Here is a 20,713-nt window from a genome sequence, read left to right as displayed (position 1 = left end):
GTGGATAGAGGAGAGAGAAAAGAACAGCAACAATAAACAACAAATAGACACTGCAGGTTGGTGGGGCCAGTAACTGCACATCAGCGATATACAGCTCCAGGACCAGGGACACCTGCAGAAGGTACAGAGAGAGAGAGTGAGAGAGCACAAACTAGGGGAGAGAGAGAGCACAAGGTTAGTGACATTCAATGGTGGAATATACAGTGGGTACGGAAAGTATTCAGACCCCTTTTAAATTTTTCACTCGTCATTGCAGCCATTTGCCAAAATCAAAAAAGTTCATTTTATTTCTCATTAATGTACACTCAGCACCCCATCTTGACAAAAAAAAAACCTGAAATGTAGAAATTTTTGCAAATTTATTAAAAAACTTATCACATGGTCATAAGTATTCAGACCCTGTGCTTAGTGTTGAGTAGAAGCACCCTTTTGAGCTAGTACAGCTCAAAAGGGAATGATGCAACAAGTGTTTCACACCTGGATTTGGGGATCCTCTGCCATTCTTCCTTGCAGATCCTCTCCAGTTCTGTCAGGTTGGATGGTGAATGTTGGTGGGCAGCCATTTTCAGGTCTCTCCAGAGATGCTCAATTCGGTTTAGGTCAGGGCTCTGGCTGGGCCAGTCAAGAACGGTCACAGAGTTGTTCCGAAGCCACTCCTTTGTTATTTTAGCTGTGTGCTCAGGGTCATTGTCCTGTTGAAAGGTGAAGCTTCGGCCCAGTCTGAGGTCCTGAGCACTCTGGAAGAGGTTTTCTTCCAGGATATCTCTGTACTTGGCCGCATTCATCTTTCCTTCAATTGCAACCAGTCGTCCTGTCCCTGCAGCTGAAAAACACCCCCACAACATGATGCTCCCACCACCATGTTTCACTGTAGGGATTGTATTGGACAGGTGATGAGCAGTGCCTGGTTTTCTCCACACATACCGCTTAGAATTAACGCAAAAAGTTTAATCTTGGTCTCATCAGACCAGAGAATCTTATTTCTCATAGTCTGGGAGTCCTTCGTGTGTTTTTTGGCAAACTCTATGCGGGCTTTCATGTGTCTTGCACTGAGGAGAGGCTTCCGTCGGGCCACTCTGCCATAAAGCCCTGACTGGTGGAGGGCTGCAATGATAGTTGACTTTGTGGAACTTTTTCCCATCTCCCTACTGCATCTCTGGAGCTCAGCCACAGTGATCTTTGGGTTCTTCTTTACCTCTCTCACCACGGCTCTTCTCCCACGATTGCTCAGTTTGGCTGGACGGGCAGGTCTAGGAAGTGTTCTGGTCGTCCCAAACTTTTTCCATTTGAGGATTATGGAGGCCACTGTGCTCTTAGGAACCTTGAGTGTTGCAGAAATTCTTTTGTAACCTTGGCCAGATCTGTGCCTTGCCACAATTCTGTCTCTGAGCTCCTTGGGCAGTTCCTTCGAGCTCATGATTCTCATTTGCTCTGACATGCATTGTGAGCTGTAAGGTCTTATATAGACAGGTGTGTGCCTTTCCTAATCAAGTCCAATCAGTTTAATTAAACACAGCTGGACTCCAATGAAGGAGCAGAACCATCTCAAGGAGGATCAGAAGAAATGTGAGTTAAATATGAGTGTCACTGCAAAGGGTCTGAATACTTATGACCATGTGATATTTCAGTTTTTCTTTTTTAATAAATTTGCAAAAATTTCTACATTTCTGTTTTTTTCTGTCAAGATGGGGTGCTGAGTGTACATTAATGAGAAATAAAATGAACTTTTTTGATTTTGGCAAATGGCTGCAATGACACAAAGAGTGAAAAATTTAAAGGGGTCTGAATACTTTCCGTACCCACTGTACATGTGAGGGGGAGGAGAGGAAGATCCACCTGTCAGGGGTGCGCAGTTGTGTGAAAATCATAAAGGAATAATTTGTGAAGCTGCTGTATCATGTTTTGCCTGTACGTCAATAACATTACGTTTGTTTGTCCACACAGACACACCTAGTATTACAGCCAAGCTGATCAGTGAGCAGAAGGAGGACAAGGAGAAGAAGAACCATGAGGAGAAGGAGAAGATGAAAGCAGACAATGGCTTCCAGGACAATTACAGTGTTGTTGTGGCATCAGGTATTTGGTTCTGCTCAATACACCCCTACTATCCAGCTGTCAGTCAGCCAACCCTACGCAGGAATCAAATTCAAAATTGGTTAAATGTGACAGATGTTTTTTTTTTGTTGTTGTTGTTTCCTCCACTTATAATTAAGATCACAGTTTTCTTTCTTGATTCCTCAGTAGGATATTTTGCTTTTTATTATATTAAATTTTGTTACATTATTAAGACAGAATAAAGTGATATATATAACATGGGCCATATAGACTATGCTTAATATTGCATTCCTCATGTCTGCTGTGAATTATAACACCTTCATATAAATTCTGTTTCTGTGTGAGAGGGGTAACTTTGTGATCACACATTAAATAGCAATACAGCCAATCTCATCGCAGTCGTAAGTAAACTGATTAGAGGCTTTCACAAAATATACATTCCTAAGTGAATTTTCAGTGATTGGTTCACACTCTGAATTCCGAATAGAATCAATCAGTGGCCATGGGGATTTGTCAGATTACACAGGTCTAATGGAAAAGGGGGTGCAGGTAGATAGTCAAATGAACAAAGACAGTCACTCCTGCTAATTATTCATGCCAGTTGGAAAACCAAACCAATGAGTGTTGGTGTGAGTTAAGTTACTAATAGGTGATATGTTTGTCAGTCAGCACCAGCCCACTTAATCGTGGAGTAATGTACAACAGTCGACAGGTGAGGGCTTACAGCGGGAGTGAATGTCAGATCGTTGGTTCAAAGTGTTACTGAGAAGGGTATCACAGATAATATAGATAAATATACTCAAAACACCTTGACAAATACGGAAGTGTTATCTTGTGACATTACAACCCTTAATGAATCAAATATAAATATTAATATTAAATAATTTATTCTTCAATAGCTCAGCCTTACTGAAACCTGCTGGACTTGTCCTGAGTGGCTGTTTTTTCCTTTTAATTTCACCATAGAAGTCTGTGCAACAGCTCATGTGTTTGTGTGCAGAAGTTTCTAAAAGTATCTGTTAATAAAACTACTGTAAAATCACACCATGAAAAATTTCATTTGAGCATACATCATGAGTTGAGTTAACCCTGAGGAAATGTGTCTTTGTAGGCCAATATTAATGCTCAAATGCCCACAAAAAAAGTTTGTTCATTTTATTTGGTGTTTAGATTTATTTGGACAGCATGAGAGCCTGACAGAGAACTTGAGAGCAGTTGTCTCTCTCCAAAGGTGTGCAAATTGATGACCCTAATTTAATAATAATATTTAAAAAAAAAAAAACGTAGACAATGCAATAACTACCAGTGGCATGAAGTCTCAAACGTCATATGAGATCCAAACAGTTGAGCATAATGAAAAGGCTGCGATTAGTCACAAACACCAAACTCCTGCTGTAGCACTTGCCTCAGTTCAGTGGGTCTGGTGGCCATTACTAAAACACTCACTGCTCCTCCTGCTGGATCGATGCAGCATTACAACAGGCTTCTACATGGTCCTTATGGGCCTACGCTGTGTCAACAAGATAGATCACATTCCAGCCACTTCCAAAGCAGGGACAAGGTGAGGACCTGCTTCAGATCGCTCAAGGCTCTGTCACACACTGACTAACAATTAAGATCCCAGTATCTGTATGTACTTATGGTACTCCATTACAATCAAATTCACACTCGTAATTTTTATGTATCAAAGTCTGCTTGCAGATGTTGGGAAGTACTGCTGTGCTTGTGAGAAAGGTATTATCATGCTTTCTGCAGCTCCAAATAGCTGTGTGAAGTCCAATATAAGTGATGTCATGAGTAATGGTTGGCTGAGTCTTGACTGTATGTCATTTTGGTTCAATATATATCCTATAGCTTTCGATATGAAAGTCAATGTTTTGATCCATTTCAGTGGTCCTTGATGGTTCCATGTTTCTTGTTTCTGGCACTAGGTTTAAAATCCCAGTCCAAACGGGCTCTTTCAACCCCTCCAAGACCCCCATCAAGGAGAGGTCGTGTGATGAGTGATAAGCTGACTGCTACGTCTGGTGTGGACCCATCAGCCAAAACCATCAGTGTGCCTGTCTTCCACCTCTATCATAAACTGCTTCCAGGTACAATATGCACACATGCAGGGTTAACATGGCAATGCACATCTAACACAGGACAAGGAAGTGTTTGATCAAAATCCTTAAACTAAGTAGCCAGAGTTAAAGTGATTTTTTTCGGTTTAACTTGTCAGGTCAGCCCCTTCCACCTGAGATGACCCTGGCCCAGCTACTGACACTGCTGTATGACCGCAAGCTACCACAAGGCTACCAGTCCATCAATCTGACAGTCAAACTGGGCTCCAAGGTCATCTCCGACCCTGGCCTTTCCAAGACTGACTCCTTTAAGAGACTGCGCACTGAGAAAGGTACAAAAACATGCAGCCCTATAGTATGTGAGGTTATACAATTATTCTGTCAGCAGGGATGAACAGTTCCCTTGTTCTTTGGCGTATACTTTACTTTCTAATTGTAACTTTTTGTACAAGAGCCTTATTTAATTTGATGATGTTCTATGCTGCACATAGCTGAGCATTATGACTCATCCTGTTTGGAGTTCCTAAACAAAGAGGCAGTTATGATCAGTATTTATCTTCACTGTTTAAGACTGCAGTCATATGTCATAAATACAGACAGATATAAATAAAGAAGTTAAGATATTGAGTTTCATCATGTTACAAAAGTATACCGGCTGTTTGGCTGCAATGTCTTGCTCAGAATACACATAAGAAACAAACATACAAATTAGAAACAAGAACAACACACCTTTGTTTCAAAGCCATGTCATTTTATGATATGTCAGAGAAAATTACCACTCTCATATCTAAATACACATACATGCTACCAGAAGATCTCCGATTTATTTTTATTCAACACAATTATTGTCAGAACTTTTATCTCAACTGCCATGACTCCATGTACCTGTTGTTTCTCTGGAGAATCTTTTGCAGCTAGCTTCTAATTTCATGCTATTACTACATTTTCACAATCTTGAGTTTGACCAGTGCCTGTTACCCACCTCCTGTGTCAAGATTTCACTTGGTCATACTTTAGTAAGGGTTCAGCTCTCATTACTTGGGCTATTTGACTGCTTTGGAAGAAAGGCTTTTAACTTTTGTAGGGCTTTCGATCACAAACTGTTCAGTCATTCTTGTTTACCTTTGCAGCCTTCACTGATCATTAGAATACCACATTCATGGGTTTATTAGATGTTGCTATTACATTCATTTACCGTATATAAAACTGAATATAGAATGGTTGTATTCGACCATGAATGTGGGGCTAAAGATGGCAAGTTTTTTTTGGCTTGAAGAAGCAGATTTATAATTAAATGTGTTGTCATTTACACTAAATGCCTTCTTCAGTGAGTTGGATAATAAGATGAACATTGTAGGTAAGGAACATTTAGTCAGGATATGTTGTTGCTGGGATCAAACTGCTGATCCTCCTAAGGTAAGAGGGCAAAACTGTTGGTCCACAGAGGTTGTGGCTCTAGTACTGGTTATATTTAGGTATCTGATTCTGCTTGCTCAACTACTGGGTCAGATTAATTTTTAATGCCATTGTCTTGTTTTGATGATCTCAGCACTGCTGAGTCAGCAGACCTGCTCAGATACCTTTTGTCCACTGGCCATGTCCTATCCATGATCCATAGTTACACTTTGAGGTGCATAATTGGAGCCAGTGTCTGAATACTTAGCTACTCCTTTTTCTTTGCCCCCCATTGCCATTAATATTTTGGAGTTTATTAGTCACCATTTTGCATAGAGCACATATTTTGACAGCAGGGAAAACACAGGTGGAAGTAGTAACATTAATAAAGACTCTGCTGTATATGTATTTTATTATTATGCATTTTCTCCAGTGGGTGAGTTGCATTTTGAGTAATGTAGGTGCCAGGTTTTGACAAGGAAGAATACATGGCATAATGCAGTTCTGTCCGTGGTATATGACTGCAGTGGGAAATAGTTGGCACATTCAAACACTCCACATAACATGTAAATTGAGTCCTAATAGAGTTTGAACTTCATTTTGCTGAACTTCAAGAACACAGTGGGCAAATGCAAGGCATTAAGCCTCTTTGCTCTGTATTACTGTTGACTTGGCACCTTCCAGAACAACAATTTTGTTTTTACCCATTTGTGTCTTCTGATGGTATGTTTTGGATATGAGCCACTAAAAAGTCAGTGACCTGAGTGGCTGGTTAACTGATATTATCTTTGATGTTTACACTGAATACTGAATGCTGTCTCGCACACCAAACAGCTCTTTCAGTTTGCTGCACTGCCTTGGATTTCAATATTTTCATGATCATGGGGCTTGATCAGTTTGACAAAAATGTGCATTTACTGATGTCAAATGACTTGTCATGTGATTCAGTAATCTTCAGTTTTAATTTTTTGGTTCTTTGTTTTTTTCTTTTTGCTTTGTGTAGTTTCTCCATTTTAGCAAGAGCCTGAAAAACTGACTTTTTTGGTCAACCCAACTTTGAGTTACCTCCTCTCCATGAATACTAATAAGGGTTTAACATCTTGGTTTGTCCATTAAGCATTCTCTGTTATTTGCAGTACATTGTTGTCATCTTCTTAACAGTGCTCAAGATTAGGTCTCTTCTGAAATTTATCTTCTGCTGCAGTGCAAACAAAAGCAAAATCCCTCGCAAGGCCTATACATTTCATTATGTTTCATTATGTTACTGCAGAAGAAAACCCTCCTTAGTTCTCCAGGATGGTCATCCTCAAAGCTGCTTTTGTCTTTTATGTCTGTTTTCTTCAGTGGTTAGCAAAAGAAAACCCCAGTCGGTGTACACTGAAGAGTAAGCTAGATCATTTTTTTGGGTGCGGGGAGAGTCGCCCACAGCGTTTTTAGCCCTTTAATTGTGTTGTCACATACCGATACAAAGTAGCTGGCTGCATTTGGCCTTCAGTCACTCTGTAGTTTTGGAGGCGTGTTGTGCTTAAAGCAGCATAAGGGGGTAAAATTTGAAAATGTTTCAACTCTAAAAAAGATGTAGGGTGGATCAGACTTCATGTCAAAATGCAAACGACAACAAATGAATGACCAGGTATCCATGAAAACAAGACACTTTTCTGCTATTTTATTCTTTAAATTGCACTGTATCTGTATTAGCCTTGTTAGGATGTGTGTTTCTCAGTTGATTTTGGACTGCTACATACATAAGCTATTTGTTTCCACACAAAAGTCCACTTTTCATTTTTTATGCCTCTGTAACTCATTTAAAAAACGCATCTTAAAGAGTTTTTCCTCAGTTTTGTCTAAAGTTCCTCCACATAGTGATGTGAGATAGTAAGTAGTGCTTCTGTCTCTGGACATCTTGGAATTAAGATGGTCTACTTGTCTCTCATCTAGATGTCACACTGTGTCAGAGGATACTTGTGTAATGCTGAGCATTCCACAACTTTCACCTGAAGTGTAGCTGGGTGCTTTTTGAATATGTGAAGCTCTACAGGGGTGCGGAGCCAAGCCTCATTTAAGCCACAATAAATAGAAGCTGTTCCTTTTGAAGCCGTATGTGTGAATGCATCATAATACTCAGCTAAAACGCCCCAGTTTTTACAGGCTACAAAACACGCCTGGCAGCCTCCTGCTATTCTTGACATTTCCAAAATGTGCAAGAACTGATTTTCCACATCCCTTTTACTGACCTTCAATAAACTACCCCATTATAATACATGATCACTGTCCAGACATTAACCACTTCATGAGGAAGCAATATGTCCTTCCTCTCTGTGGCTGCTGAATTCAGATATCTTTTTGACATGAGCTGACAGGATTAGAAACCTAGCAGTACAGAAATTTGAACGAATAACCTGGATTACTGGTCCTCTGGAGTCTCTCCCTTGTCCTTGACTTTGTGTCAGCAGTTTTGCTGTCTGCTGAATATATTTTGCAAAAGCATTCCAGTTAAAAATGAAAGAAATAACTGTGACTGTCTATGTTAATGCTAGAGCCCAACCGATATGGGTTTTTTGGGGCAAATACCGATATTATGAAATTTTTAAAAAATCGTTATCGAAATCAATAAGTTGATATCGATATATCGGCCGATATTATTTATGTGTATATTATAGTACAGTATCTGTCAGAAGTTTGGATACACTTGCACAGGCAATTCATGTGTCCAAACTTTTGACTACTGTACTATAATATAATATATAGAATACAGTATACATAAACAGAAAATATATATATATATACATTAATGCATTTTAAACGCACATTAAAAAATTTTAATATCGGCGGAATATCTGCGGCATATTCGCTGATACCAATATATCTGTGATAGGCTCATATCAGCCAGCAAAACGATATATCAGTCAGGCTCTAGTTAATGCACTCACGTCATGTTTGGTGTATGCTACATTTACACTTTGATCACAAATAAGAAAGTCCTGATCAAGTGTTTTGTCCCTGATCTTGATCTGAGTCCCTTAGTATTGGATGTCTGCCATTATAGTGTCTGATCCTGAACCAAATTGTACCCTCTTATGTTTGCTGCTTTGGCATTGCCCTCACTCTGATACTGAGAAGTTGCTCTGTTCTTTGGGATGTGTTTATGCTTTGGTTTTTGAATTTAGACCTTTGTTTCATATATAGCAGGTCTTTTGAAGCACACTTCCACTGATTTTTACACATCAGTCTAGATGCAGGTGTTTAGAACACTAATGCTTATGTGAGAAGAGTTGTCTGATAAATGTTGTCAGTTGATGTCATTGGAGTCAGTATTGTTTGGGGTTAATGTTTGAAAAGAAATAGAAAATCCAGGAGTGTGGCATTGAAGAAGGGAGCTTATAAATGTCACCTGTGCTTGAGGCCATATGAACCTTTTTTTTTTTTTTTTTTTTTTAAACTGTTCCTTTGTGCCTGAAATGTTTGCTAGAGTGCAGTGTCATTTGTGGAAAGCATTATTTATTATGCCTATTACTATGGATTTGAAAGAATGTCATATGGTAGAAGTATTCCTCAGGCAGGTTGCCCCCTGAAAAAAGAGCTTTCTTTAATCCCGTTTACTTTAAACAGTGCATGAGCATAAAGCAAGCTCCTGTCTTTGCTCTCTGTGCAGTTGATCACTGTGACATGCTGAACAACTGTCTTGAGGACGAACCAATGGCAGCCAGTGAAGAATGTCTGGATGCTGCCACTGATGAGTCTCTGCTTGAGACCAGCCCCATCCAGTCTCCGCTACAGGTCTTTGCGGGCATGGGTGGCCTGGCGCTGATAGCAGAAAGGCTACCCATGCTTTACCCTGATGTCATTCAGCAGGTGAGACATGGACCATCAAAGTACAGGAGCCAAGCAGGGTTCAAATTTTCACTAAAGCATGTTAGTGTACATTGTACACATTCAGTTTTCTGTTTTATCATGAGCTGCATTTTATTTTACACAAACATCTTGCAATTGAGTAAAAAGATTTCACCAGATTTCAAACATTAGATTTCACCAGTATATTAGTTCCAAATTTAACACTCTTATATTGATAAAAATCAATTTGGTGGTTGGGACTCGACACATGTAGCCCAGTCAGGCATGGCTTGAACATCAATTGACTAGATTTCCAGTTATGTAGAATATTACATTTTAAATGTGACAAAAAGGCCATGAAGGAGATTTACATTTAAAGCAAGCCAGATCTATAACTACCACACTTGTTTGTTGGTTTAACATATATAATTATTTTTCAGAAACCTTGGCTCAAAATAAAATCATACATGGGAGAGCCGAGAATGAATGAATAAGGGTTGATGGGGCCTCATCCTAACTAAAAAAAAAAATTTGCAAGAACTTAATGTTGATGATTAGTTCCTGAAATAACTGAACAGATTCAGACCGTTGAGGAGTTAGGGTTGTTTTGTCAAATCATTCATTTAAAGGCCATGAGTGACCTTGCTTCACTTTGTATGCTAAAATAGCAGTAAAGTCTGCCAAATGGCTTTTTCCTTGATTAAATAAGAATGAAATTGTGCTTTTATTTTTCCTTTCATCCAGAATATGAGATTGCTCATTGTCTTTGTTAGTTGGAGGTATGAAATTGGTTTATATTTTGCAATCACAATAGTATCTCCTCTCCTTCAGGCTTGCATTTGCACATTCTGACACTGCAGATCTCCTGCTGTATTATAGTATATTGACCTGTCAGCAGTGTCTCATATTCACACCTCACACCTTTGCTAAAGATATCCTTTATTCTCCCGAATCATCGTTCATAGGTCAGTGCTCCAGTGGTGACCTCAGCCACACAAGAGAAGCCCAAGGACAGTGATCAGTTTGAGTGGGTAACCATAGAGCAGTCTGGCGAGCTGGTGTATGAGGCACCAGAGTCCATCGCTGCTGAGCCACCACCCATCAACAAGCAGCAGTCCCAGTCCTCATCATCCTCGTCCGCAGTGCAGACCATGTCACCCATCCCTGCCCACTCCCTGGCAGCGTTTGGCCTGTTCCTGCGCTTGCCAGGGTATGCAGAGGTGCTGCTGAAGGAGAGGAAGCATGCACAGTGTCTGCTGCGCCTGGTGCTGGGCGTCACAGATGATGGAGAGGGCAGTAAGTCTGAAAGCACTTTGTATCTGCCAACACCCACATTCACTGTAGTCGCTATAGTGTTAAAATTCCATTGTTTCTTTTAACACATACATATGCCTTTATATAGTTGTGAGGACACTGACTGACAATGCTTTTTCTAGTCCTTTAAACTTAACCTAATGTCTAAATAATGTCTCATTAACGTAAAAGAATACTTCTCCCTGCTTCTTTGTTTTCCAGTTCTTAGAAATGAGATGCCTTGTTGGTTGATGTCAGTGTATATTTGCAGTGTTACTTAGTGATATAGCTCTCACTACTGTTGTCACAAAATTATGACCTTGATACCAATACCTAAGTATCTCAATACCACTACTGAAATGATACAACATAAAAAAGCTGAACTATCAGGAAAAAGATATGAAATAATCGATGACAGAACATGAAACTGAAACACAAAAAATACATATATTTATATTTTGACAGTGTCAGTGCTGTGGAAAATGTGAAAAGAGGCCACAAAACGTCAAGAATTATGAATTATGGTAATCACAATCGCAGCTAAAAAGTTAAATTAGACAGTTGCCCTTAATTTCCTCATCAAGCTCCGATGGTGAAAAAAAAGTTCACTTGTCACACTCCTTTGACTTGGGAAATATTTTCTGTCACATTCATTCGCTACCCAGTCTCTCTTTAAATTATTTCTACAAGTCGGCACATTTTTATTTATTGTCTACTTTGACATTGTTTTAGGTCATATTCTGCAGTCTCCTTCAGCCAATGTGTTGCCCACGCTGCCATTCCATGTCCTGCGTGCATTGTTTAGCAGCACTCCTCTGACCACTGATGATGGCGTTCTTCTGCGCCGCATGGCTCTGGAGATTGGTGCTATCCACCTCATCCTTGCTTGTCTGTCAGCTCTTAGCCACCATGCTCCCCGTAATCCCAACACCAGCTCTAGCGTCTCTGAGGTATGACCCCCACAACACAGACACATATAAATTTATACTGATATTCATGAAGGCTTTCAGTTCACCACAGTTGTTTCCTAAACCTCAGTGCCTTAAAAAAAGCAGAGACTTGGCAGATTGGCCCCAGAAATTCTGAAATGTCATCATTGTTTGATTTGGTCGTTAAGTCCTACCTAAAACACAAGAACAAAAATACAGGAATGCACACTTGTGCCCTCTTTCATTTTCTTCAGAGAGTCAGTGTTGTTGTATAAAGTGAAATGGTTGAATTTTTTGTCTTCATAATGCATTCCATTATTTGTGTTGTGTTGAGGTAGTGCTGGTACACAGCAAATTGGCTCCCATAGTAATTTATGTTATGGTCGGAACTGCTCAGTAAAGTAAGAGAAACATTTTATGCCAGATGGGCAGATTTAAACTTCAGGAACATAATGTTTTCATTGAAATGCTTGGTAATGTCTCAGATATGTTGATTCAACTGTGTATTTGTTTTGGGAGATATACTGTTATACTGACAGGTATTTCTGCTATTTTGTCCACCCTATATATTTGCAAAATGAGTGGAGTGCAAGTGCCCAATAGTGTCTGCTCTTGGAAGCTAAGCGGGACCATGCCTGGGTAGTACTTGAATGGCAGACCAACTTGAAAGATACTGAGGTTGGGTCAGGAAGGGCATCCGGTGTAAAACTTGTGCCAAATCCGCTGTGGCGACCCCGAATGGGAGTTAGCCAAAAGGGAAAGAAGATATATTTGCAAGATGAAAGAACACCTCTTTGTGTAATGTACATTTTACAGCAGCACAAACTACAGCATGTAGAATTACCATAGAGTACAATCAGTACCTGAAACACATTGTCACCTTGATGGAGGAGGATTTATTATAGGACCAGTGTAATAAACTCTCAAAGTGAGTGAGTGTATGTGCATGTTTAACTGACTGTCCTGTTTGCCAGAGTGATGCCAGGTTTTAGTCCTGTGTTTTGGATCATGTATTAGGAAAAAAATCAGGTGTAAGGTGTCCAGATTTCACACTGTTCCTGCTCCACATGCTACTTTGTCGCTTTACACAGTTTGATTTTTTTTTTTTTTCACACTCATAGAGATACAAGGCAGGGCATTGCCATTATTAATGGCTCCTTGCCTTGCTGGTCTTTACTCAAGGCCTCCCAGTGAGCCCCTGACAAACAGCTTAATTGTTCAGCCCAAAGGATAAGAGGCATTTAGGGAGTGTCAGAGAGGAGTGTCAGAGACATGTCCTTTGTATTTTTGGCACCTTTAACTTGAGAAACAGTGGAAGGAGATTATCATGAACTTAGTGATACTTAGTCTCCTTCATTGTCCTGCCCATTAAGCTGAGAGAATTGCTGCTGCATATCTCAACAGCACCTGGCTGAAAAAAATTCCAAGTATAGAATTCTGATATACACAGAGTCTAGGAGATACTAGTTGTTGCTACCAAAATCTAGTGAAGTATTAATCCAATATTTCACTGGTATTGCAATAGTAGCTGAAGTTTGGGTATTAAAAAAGTAAATGGCTTAAGACATGGTGCTATAAATCTGATTTTTGTTTTTGACAAACATTAGTTTTCACAGGACAATCATGGTAAGAGTACAGCAGTTACCAAGTTCTGAGTGTAACTAAACCACAGCAGGCTAAAGTAGAATGATGGCACAAAGATGGGCACTGCCGACTGAAGTGGAAAACAGTTTCTTAGGTAAATATCAGGCAGCCTCATATTGATCCTTATGGGACAACTTTGTAATTTCTTCACTAAACCAACATATTTAGTTGAAAGTTGGTTAAAGTTTCAAAGAGTTGCAGTGTCATTTTTAGTTATTTGGGTATTGGGTTACTACTGTAAAAGTTTATCAGTTAAACCCCCTTCAGGAACTTGCATCAAAAGGGTGTCTGTAGATTCTTAACCAGACCTGCTATATATGTTTTGTTACTATGGTGACATGTCCAGGCTCATGCTGGTGACTGTGTGTAAATTTATTGTGCTGTCAAAGCGAGGACAAAGACCCCCAGTCCATATGCTGCAATGGGAGCACAGATATTGTATGAGAGAAGGCATACCTACCTGCGGTTTTGAATCTGATAAATGCATATCAAATGGAACATCAAAAACCTTGACTTATGACATTTCAAGGAGCTCAGTAGGCTTTATGTGTGTGTTTGAGGTTAGAGAAGGCTAATATTATATTACCACTGAAGGTATTAAAATGTTTTAAACTCATTCTCCTGATGTTGAAGAACTGAGAATATATATTCTTCTTTAACCACCCCAGGAGTTGGGAGTGTGCACTAATCAATCAATGAAACCTTTAGAAATTTCACCCCCACTGTTTTAATACATTGATGACCACTTTTCTTAAGACATAGAAAAAAAATATTGTATATTATATTACTTTGTCAGTTTGAATGGTAGTATCATTAACGTATATGCTTTCACACATATCCTGTACCTAATCTGTTTTTGTTAAGCCTCAATTATCCAGTTGTCATGGTGGAGGGACCAGTGAAGAGCAGCAGCTATACTGGGCTAAAGGAACTGGTTTTGGTACTGGATCCACAGCCTCAGGCTGGGATGTAGAACAGGCCCTGACCAAACAACGGCTAGAAGAGGAGCATGTCACCTGTCTGCTGCAGGTGAGTCTTCCAACAATGTCAAATCATTTTTCTTTTTCAAAGTTAACATACAACACACTGTAAAAATAATTTGTATTTTATCTCTATTTTCCCCTGTTTATGTGTCATGCTGCGTGTTGGCCCAAACAACTGAATTTCCAAAGAACTGGATATACCATAATGTTAGAAACAGTGAACATCACCTTGATATGGGCAAATCAGGAGTGAAGATGTTATTGAGGTTGAACCAAACTGTACACTGTTCCTTTGATGGATTCTGCCCAAATATTAAGATTTTCTCTCAAACACTACAAAACATTTATTCCCCAAAGTAAACTTTGTAACCTGGGTCAGTGTTCATTTTTGCTGTTATTTGAAGTTTGTACATATACATATGTAGTTATTCAGAATTCCACACTTCTTTGCCATCGTATGTTTGTGGTGCCCGGGTGTTGGTGTTGCGGCAGGAGTGCAGGTTTTAATCCTGCCCTGTGCTAAGAAAAATCCAACATGCAGTCCCTCTTTCTGCCACCAGGTGTCACAAAACCAGAATGCACAAAGCAGAACTTTGCATCCTCGGAGGGAAGGGGATTCTTGTGCCGCACATGGAAATGCTTTACCACAGCATAAAGCATTTCCATGGTAACAGATGCGGGAACTGTACACAGGCCGGAAAAACAATGAATTTTTAGTGTCTGAAAAGGTGTGAATACCTCTTGACGACTACATTTAAGTCTCAGTGAGCCGTGGTTTGTTTGTCAGGGACTGTACTATACTGCTGATAGTCGCTAAAAAAATGACATCCCTACACAGCAAAGTCACCAGTGTTAAAGAATAAACTCTGCAACTGCCAGTAAGCTAATACATGTCAGTAAAATGTTTCCAGCCAACATCAAAGTCAGTTTTCTGACTATAGCTCAAATCTTATTTGCTTTAAGATTTATTAGGTTCACTTTCTCACAGCGAAAATTAAAAGTAATTCCCATCTCAATCTCAGACTGCAGCTTCAAGTGAAAGTGAGCTCATGTCAAAGCACAGCGTTGTTCACCTCCATCAACCTTATAGTGTCTGGATGTTACTGTTGCTGTAGAAAATGGTAAAACATCATTCATTCAAAAACTACATTATATCAGAATATAATCAATCAAATACATTTGGTTTATATGTGGTTTAGTTGCACAGGGTTAAGCTATAATTTCCAAAATATTAAAGTAATCACAGTTTACAGCAAACCTTTGATTCAGTTTCTAAGTACACATTCTTTGTAGTATGGACTACAGCATGGTCTCTGCAGGCGCAGGCTGCTGTCACACGTGAGTGTGAGCTGAACTCCACTTACAGACATTATAGTGTAACACATGCTACACATGCTTTGAATCGCAACCACTGTATATCATTTTAAGCAAGTGAGCTAGATTACTAACCCATCTTCTGTCACCACTGTTCTGTTCACTAGGTTTTGGCAAGCTACATCAACCCAGCAGGCTCCAGCAGCTGCCACACCACTGACGCTTCTTCAGCAGACAGCAGAGCGCACAGCAGCTCAGCACTACCAGCAGTGCTGCAGGAGATGCTTAGCCAGTCTTGCCTCATCCCTGCCATGTCCTCCTACCTACGCAACGATTCAGGTAGTCTCCGTTTTTACAAATCATAGGTGTAATACAGAGAAAAGGAAGTGGCATATTGAAAGGCTTAGAATTCTACCATGAACTCTGCTTGGCTTAGGCAAAATTTCCTAAAACAGAGCATAATGGAAGAACATTTAAGTTGTTTTCAGTATAAAAAACTGTGGTGTGGGTCATCTTGCCAAATTACAATGCACCTTGCTCTCACTCTCACTGTATTTGCATAATGTTGAGCATTCCTCAACTTTCACCTCTACTGGAGCTGGATTCTTTTTTGAATCTGTCAAGCTGTGTTCAGGGTTGCAAAGGCAGGTTGCAACTTTATAAAGTCAAGAATGAGCTGTCAAGTTTGTGTTTTAAGAGGTGCTCAGAATCATGAAATGCTTGCCCATCTATCATCATCCATAACAGCTAAGTAGTATGAGTCTGCAGATGAAGACCAGTCGACCATAAAGCTGAAACAGAAGTGAGCAAGTGGACTTTTAAGTAGACACTGGATTAGACTGTTGTGTAAACAGCCTTTAAATTCCACACAGAGACAAATAGTTTAGTTTGTCCTCAGAGTAAAAACACTGATTTGTCCTCAGAGTAAAAACATTGATTTTAACTCAAATGATGAACGTTTGGCTCCGCATTGTTTTGTATTGTGCTGCACTAATCCCCTCTCAGCTACATTGACTGAAAGGCTCATTATGCGCGTCTTTGTCTGGTCGTTGAGTGCGTCTTTTGTCTTCTCAGGTAAATCACATGACTATTCATCCTCAGACACACCCTCTTGCATATGGCCTTTCTGGACAAAAAGTGTCTTAGAAAATTTAAATCGGTGTATTGTTTACTGTGAATGAGTGAACAAGATGACTTTCACAGCACTGAGACTAAAAAATTGTAGTTTTTCACTATTGTAGCCCATTTTGTGCTGATTACAGTGTTATCAGACTTTAGACATTAATATGTTTAAAAGACACTGAAAAAAAATATCACAAATATCAGGACATGTCAAAATTTGTCCAGGGCCCCAAAACCCCCTCAGACCCCAGAGGGATAAGAAGCGCTTCTTCACCTGTGTAACGCGCCATCATCCAAACGCGCAGAAAAAGTGAGTAAATTCTATGATGAAGTTTGACGTTTTATGTCATTTCTCGGGCGCATGCACATATTTACATGGTTCACCTGAGATTATTTACATGTGAACAGTGAACAGAGTACAAGGCGGGGTCGCATTACCTGTAATGAGGTGAGACAGGAGAAAACGGATTTCTCCTTACATTCATACGGTTTAAATAAAAAGTGATGATTTGTTTTCGACTTGAATTGTTTCATTTCAAAGAAAACATTTCAAGCTTTCTAACCATATAATTCTTATTTTTATGAGCCAGGTATTCGCTGAGATTCTGGTTGTTTTATTTACGTGTCTGTGAAGAGAGATGACAGAGACAGAAAAGACAGACAGCGCACCCTGTCGGCTTTCTTTATTTAAAAAAAGCACAAGGTTTTGTTGTTATTATGATGGTATACAACTAAAACTAGACCCTTTACAGATTTTAATGATATATTTCCTTTATCTGTACGATCAGAATTGACGGAGTAATTTAGGTTTGTTTCGGCGTTATCAGTAGAAGATGCGTCAAAACGTGTCGGCGCGTTCGTCGACCCCAGAGGGTTAAAGAGTCAGGAAAAGATGCGGAGCGTAGCACTTCTGGTGTAGCAGTTCCTTTTGCATGTCTTCTCTTGGTATGTCTTTTTGTTTTTGTTGCATTTTTGGTTTCATAGCCCATTTCTCTTAATAGCTTGAGAAAATCAATCCATTCAATTTTTCTTGTTTCACATCAAGAGGTCCCTCTCCTTATATTGTGTGAACTCATTTTTGTGTTTCTGTTTTGAGGGTTAGATGTCAGAATGGAGAAAATCATTAGAGATTTGGTCCCCAGTACACAATCAACAGAAATATGGAAGTGTGTTACATTACTTTTAAAATGAGAAGCTGTCTTTCTAACAGTAGTATACTGTACATTGTGTTATTTCAACTTCTGGCACTGTTAACAATGTTTCAAAGATCTGTAACTAGTCATATTGTCACTTACTGGCCGCAAAGAAAAAGGAATTTCTGAGGCTGAAGCAGAGTCAGTGGATACTACTTTCCTACTGCAGCTCCCCTGCTGAGGTGCTCTAAGCACACCAAGTGTGGAAAGTATGACCCTTTTGTTTTTTCAGACAGCCTGTAACATCAGCAGTTCTTGGCTGCATCTATACTATACTGCATGGGTGACAATTCAGACTTTCACTTGGTTCTGCATTTCTTTTTACTCTTCAAGAACATACAGTATTTCATCTGTTGCAGACACAAATGTATTGTACAAGCCCCAATTCAAACTGTAGGTTAAACTGGCCTAATTTAGCACTTTTAGGGTTGATTAGTGCAAAGAGACACACTCAGTTTGAAGAACATCACTAGCTAGCAACATAAAGGTTACAAACAATCCACAATGCAACCCTTTGTAGGAGAAACTTTCCAGAGAAAATGTTGTGAATAATACATTGTTGTTTACTCCTTAACGACACATTTTTCCCCATACACACATGCATTCTCCTTACCCTTAGATATAAGTAAAAATTCAAAGAGGAAAAAGAAAGATTGATTACTACATGACTGATTAGGAATTAATTAATCTATTTCTGGCTACCTTTTTGGCTCTCAAAATCTGATCAAGTGGAGGTCAAGTGCACAATACAACCCATAACAGTTCTTTTTGAGCATGATACTTTGTTGTTAGTGGAAGTTAATTTGCAGTATCTATTGTAATGAAATCAGAAAGCAGACACAGGTAGACAATTGTCTGTCTGGATATTGGGTTGTGAAGGTTCATCATTAAACATCAACTTAGATGATAGCAGCATGTTCACACCCACTACTCAATGGTGTGTTTGTTTTTTTTTTTGTTTTTGTTTTTTTAAACTTTGTTCAGAAGTACTCTCAAACTATCAAATGATTGCTCCTGTGATTTCCATCTGCTGCTGAAACTGAATTTTCTGATTGTGTGTGGATTCGTGCTCATGGTAGGAAGTTCTACCAGCTGCTGGCCTTTGATCCTGATGTGGCTTTGGATGAGTTTGGTCTTTGACTGCAGTGATAACTACAGGCAATCTCCATTGTAACTGCTGTCTAATTACTGGTTGTTGAGGAAGCTGTGTGTTAGTGTGTATGTTTCTGTGTGCTTTCAAATATGAGTCTACAGTTAATGCTTGATAAATGAAACTGCAAATGAGCTACATCATCTTAGACTGAATCTGGTGTTTCTGGTATTTGTCTTATGTAGGTTCCAATAGTTTAAGTTAGACCCAGACTCATCAGAGACAATGTTCATTTATAGTTATGTTTTCAAGCACTTTGATTAGCTCTTCTCATGTGTTGGTTTTCTTGGAAATTAATGTTTGACAGATTGGATCAAAGTAGATTAAATGTTTCTTAGTGTGATATGGCCCTCTTTAGACTCTTGGTGCAGTAGAACATGGTACTGTTACAGTATGTGTAATCAGTTTGGCTGTTGGGACAGCTGTCTGTTCAGCTGCAGAACTGTTCGGGTCATGTCAGTCCTTTGCTTATGGTTTCCAGGGGACATACTGACCGATTTCACGTCTGGCAGCAGTCAAACTTCAAACCACTTTCTTCACTTAGCCTTAGTGTGCTTCATTTCACTTTGCACACTAAGGCCACAAAGTGAGCACAGTAACAAAGTACAAACAATGGTTTCTTTCACAGGACACCCAGTTTATAGGATAGATAGGATAGATATTTTAGCATTTTTTCCAAGGTTATAGGAAATCAAAATCAAATTTCCCCTTGTCAGTGTATTAGAAGATTTGAACAAAAACACAAAAAAAATTTACTCAGCAATAACTTGTCTACTTTTTAACTCTGCTCACCATCTCATCATCTCTATCTGCTATTAAAAATGCTAATATGTGTTGAATGTTTTGGGAAAAAGGCCAGTAAGTGCACCTTGAGTTAAACCTGCAACCTTTGGTTGTTTTTGGCCACTTAGGGGCAGTGGAAACAAGTTGTGAACTTTGACATCCCTTTGAAGTTGATCCACTATAGTTATTCATTTGGGGTGGTTTGTGACCAATTGAACAATGCATTCACTTTAGCAATGCCCTCTTTCAGATTGTCACACTGTTTTTATATTATTTTATTTGTTTTAATATTCATTATGTTTATCAAACAGTAAATTCTAAGGTCATTAGTAGCTTTAAATACAAATGTATTATTTTTTAAGGTTTGGTTTGGTTTAAAATTGGTTTAAATTATATAATATATGTATAATTTACGATTATTTTATCAAGCTAATTTTTTCAAGGTCAAGAATATAATTTTTCACTCTCTTACATGATGGCTACTACATAGTAACCAAACCATCTTGCTTGACAACAGTTACATAAACAGCAGCATAAAAAAGAAGTGAAGAGACGTGTGCAAGCAGTTTGGAACGGGTGGAGGAAAGTGTCAGGTGTGATGTGTGACAAACGAGTGTCAGCAAGAATGAAAGGAAAGGTGTGCAATACAGTGGTGAGACCAGCAATGTTGTATGGTTTAGAGACAGTGGCACTGAGAAAAAGACAGGAGGCAGAGCTGGAGGTAGCAGAGCTGAAGATGTTGAGGTTCTCTCTGGGAGTGACAAGGATGGATAGAATCAGGAATGAGTATAACAGAGGGACAGCTCATGTTAGATGTTTTGGAGAAAAAGCCTGGGAGTGACGAGGATGGATAGGATCAGGAATGAGTATTTCAGAGGGACAGCTCATGTTAGATGTTTTGGAGAAAAAGCCAGGGAAGCCAGATTGAGATGGTTTGGACATGTTCAGAGGAGGGACA

The 20,713-nt window shown here is 39.3% G+C and overlaps 1 protein-coding gene across 3 annotated transcripts in view; it reads left to right on the top strand.

Annotated features, from left to right (window-relative positions):
* Nucleotides 1-20,713, top strand: part of birc6 (baculoviral IAP repeat containing 6) — a 150,548-nt gene that overhangs the window by 71,898 nt on the left and 57,937 nt on the right. For all 3 annotated transcript variants that reach the window (XM_026309255.1, XM_026309256.1, XM_026309254.1), the window contains exons 57-64: nt 1,945-2,076; nt 3,987-4,148; nt 4,277-4,450; nt 9,166-9,365; nt 10,310-10,640; nt 11,370-11,587; nt 14,075-14,239; nt 15,675-15,846. In XM_026309255.1, the coding sequence (XP_026165040.1) occupies nt 1,945-2,076; nt 3,987-4,148; nt 4,277-4,450; nt 9,166-9,365; nt 10,310-10,640; nt 11,370-11,587; nt 14,075-14,239; nt 15,675-15,846 (1,554 nt within the window). The remainder of the gene's footprint in view (nt 1-1,944; nt 2,077-3,986; nt 4,149-4,276; nt 4,451-9,165; nt 9,366-10,309; nt 10,641-11,369; nt 11,588-14,074; nt 14,240-15,674; nt 15,847-20,713) is intronic.

Source organism: Mastacembelus armatus, chromosome 15, assembly GCF_900324485.2.
Source record: "Mastacembelus armatus chromosome 15, fMasArm1.2, whole genome shotgun sequence".
NCBI classification, from domain to species: domain Eukaryota; kingdom Metazoa; phylum Chordata; class Actinopteri; order Synbranchiformes; family Mastacembelidae; genus Mastacembelus; species Mastacembelus armatus.
Note: the sequence above shows the minus strand (reverse complement) of the source record. Positions and strands in the feature narration are given on the sequence as shown.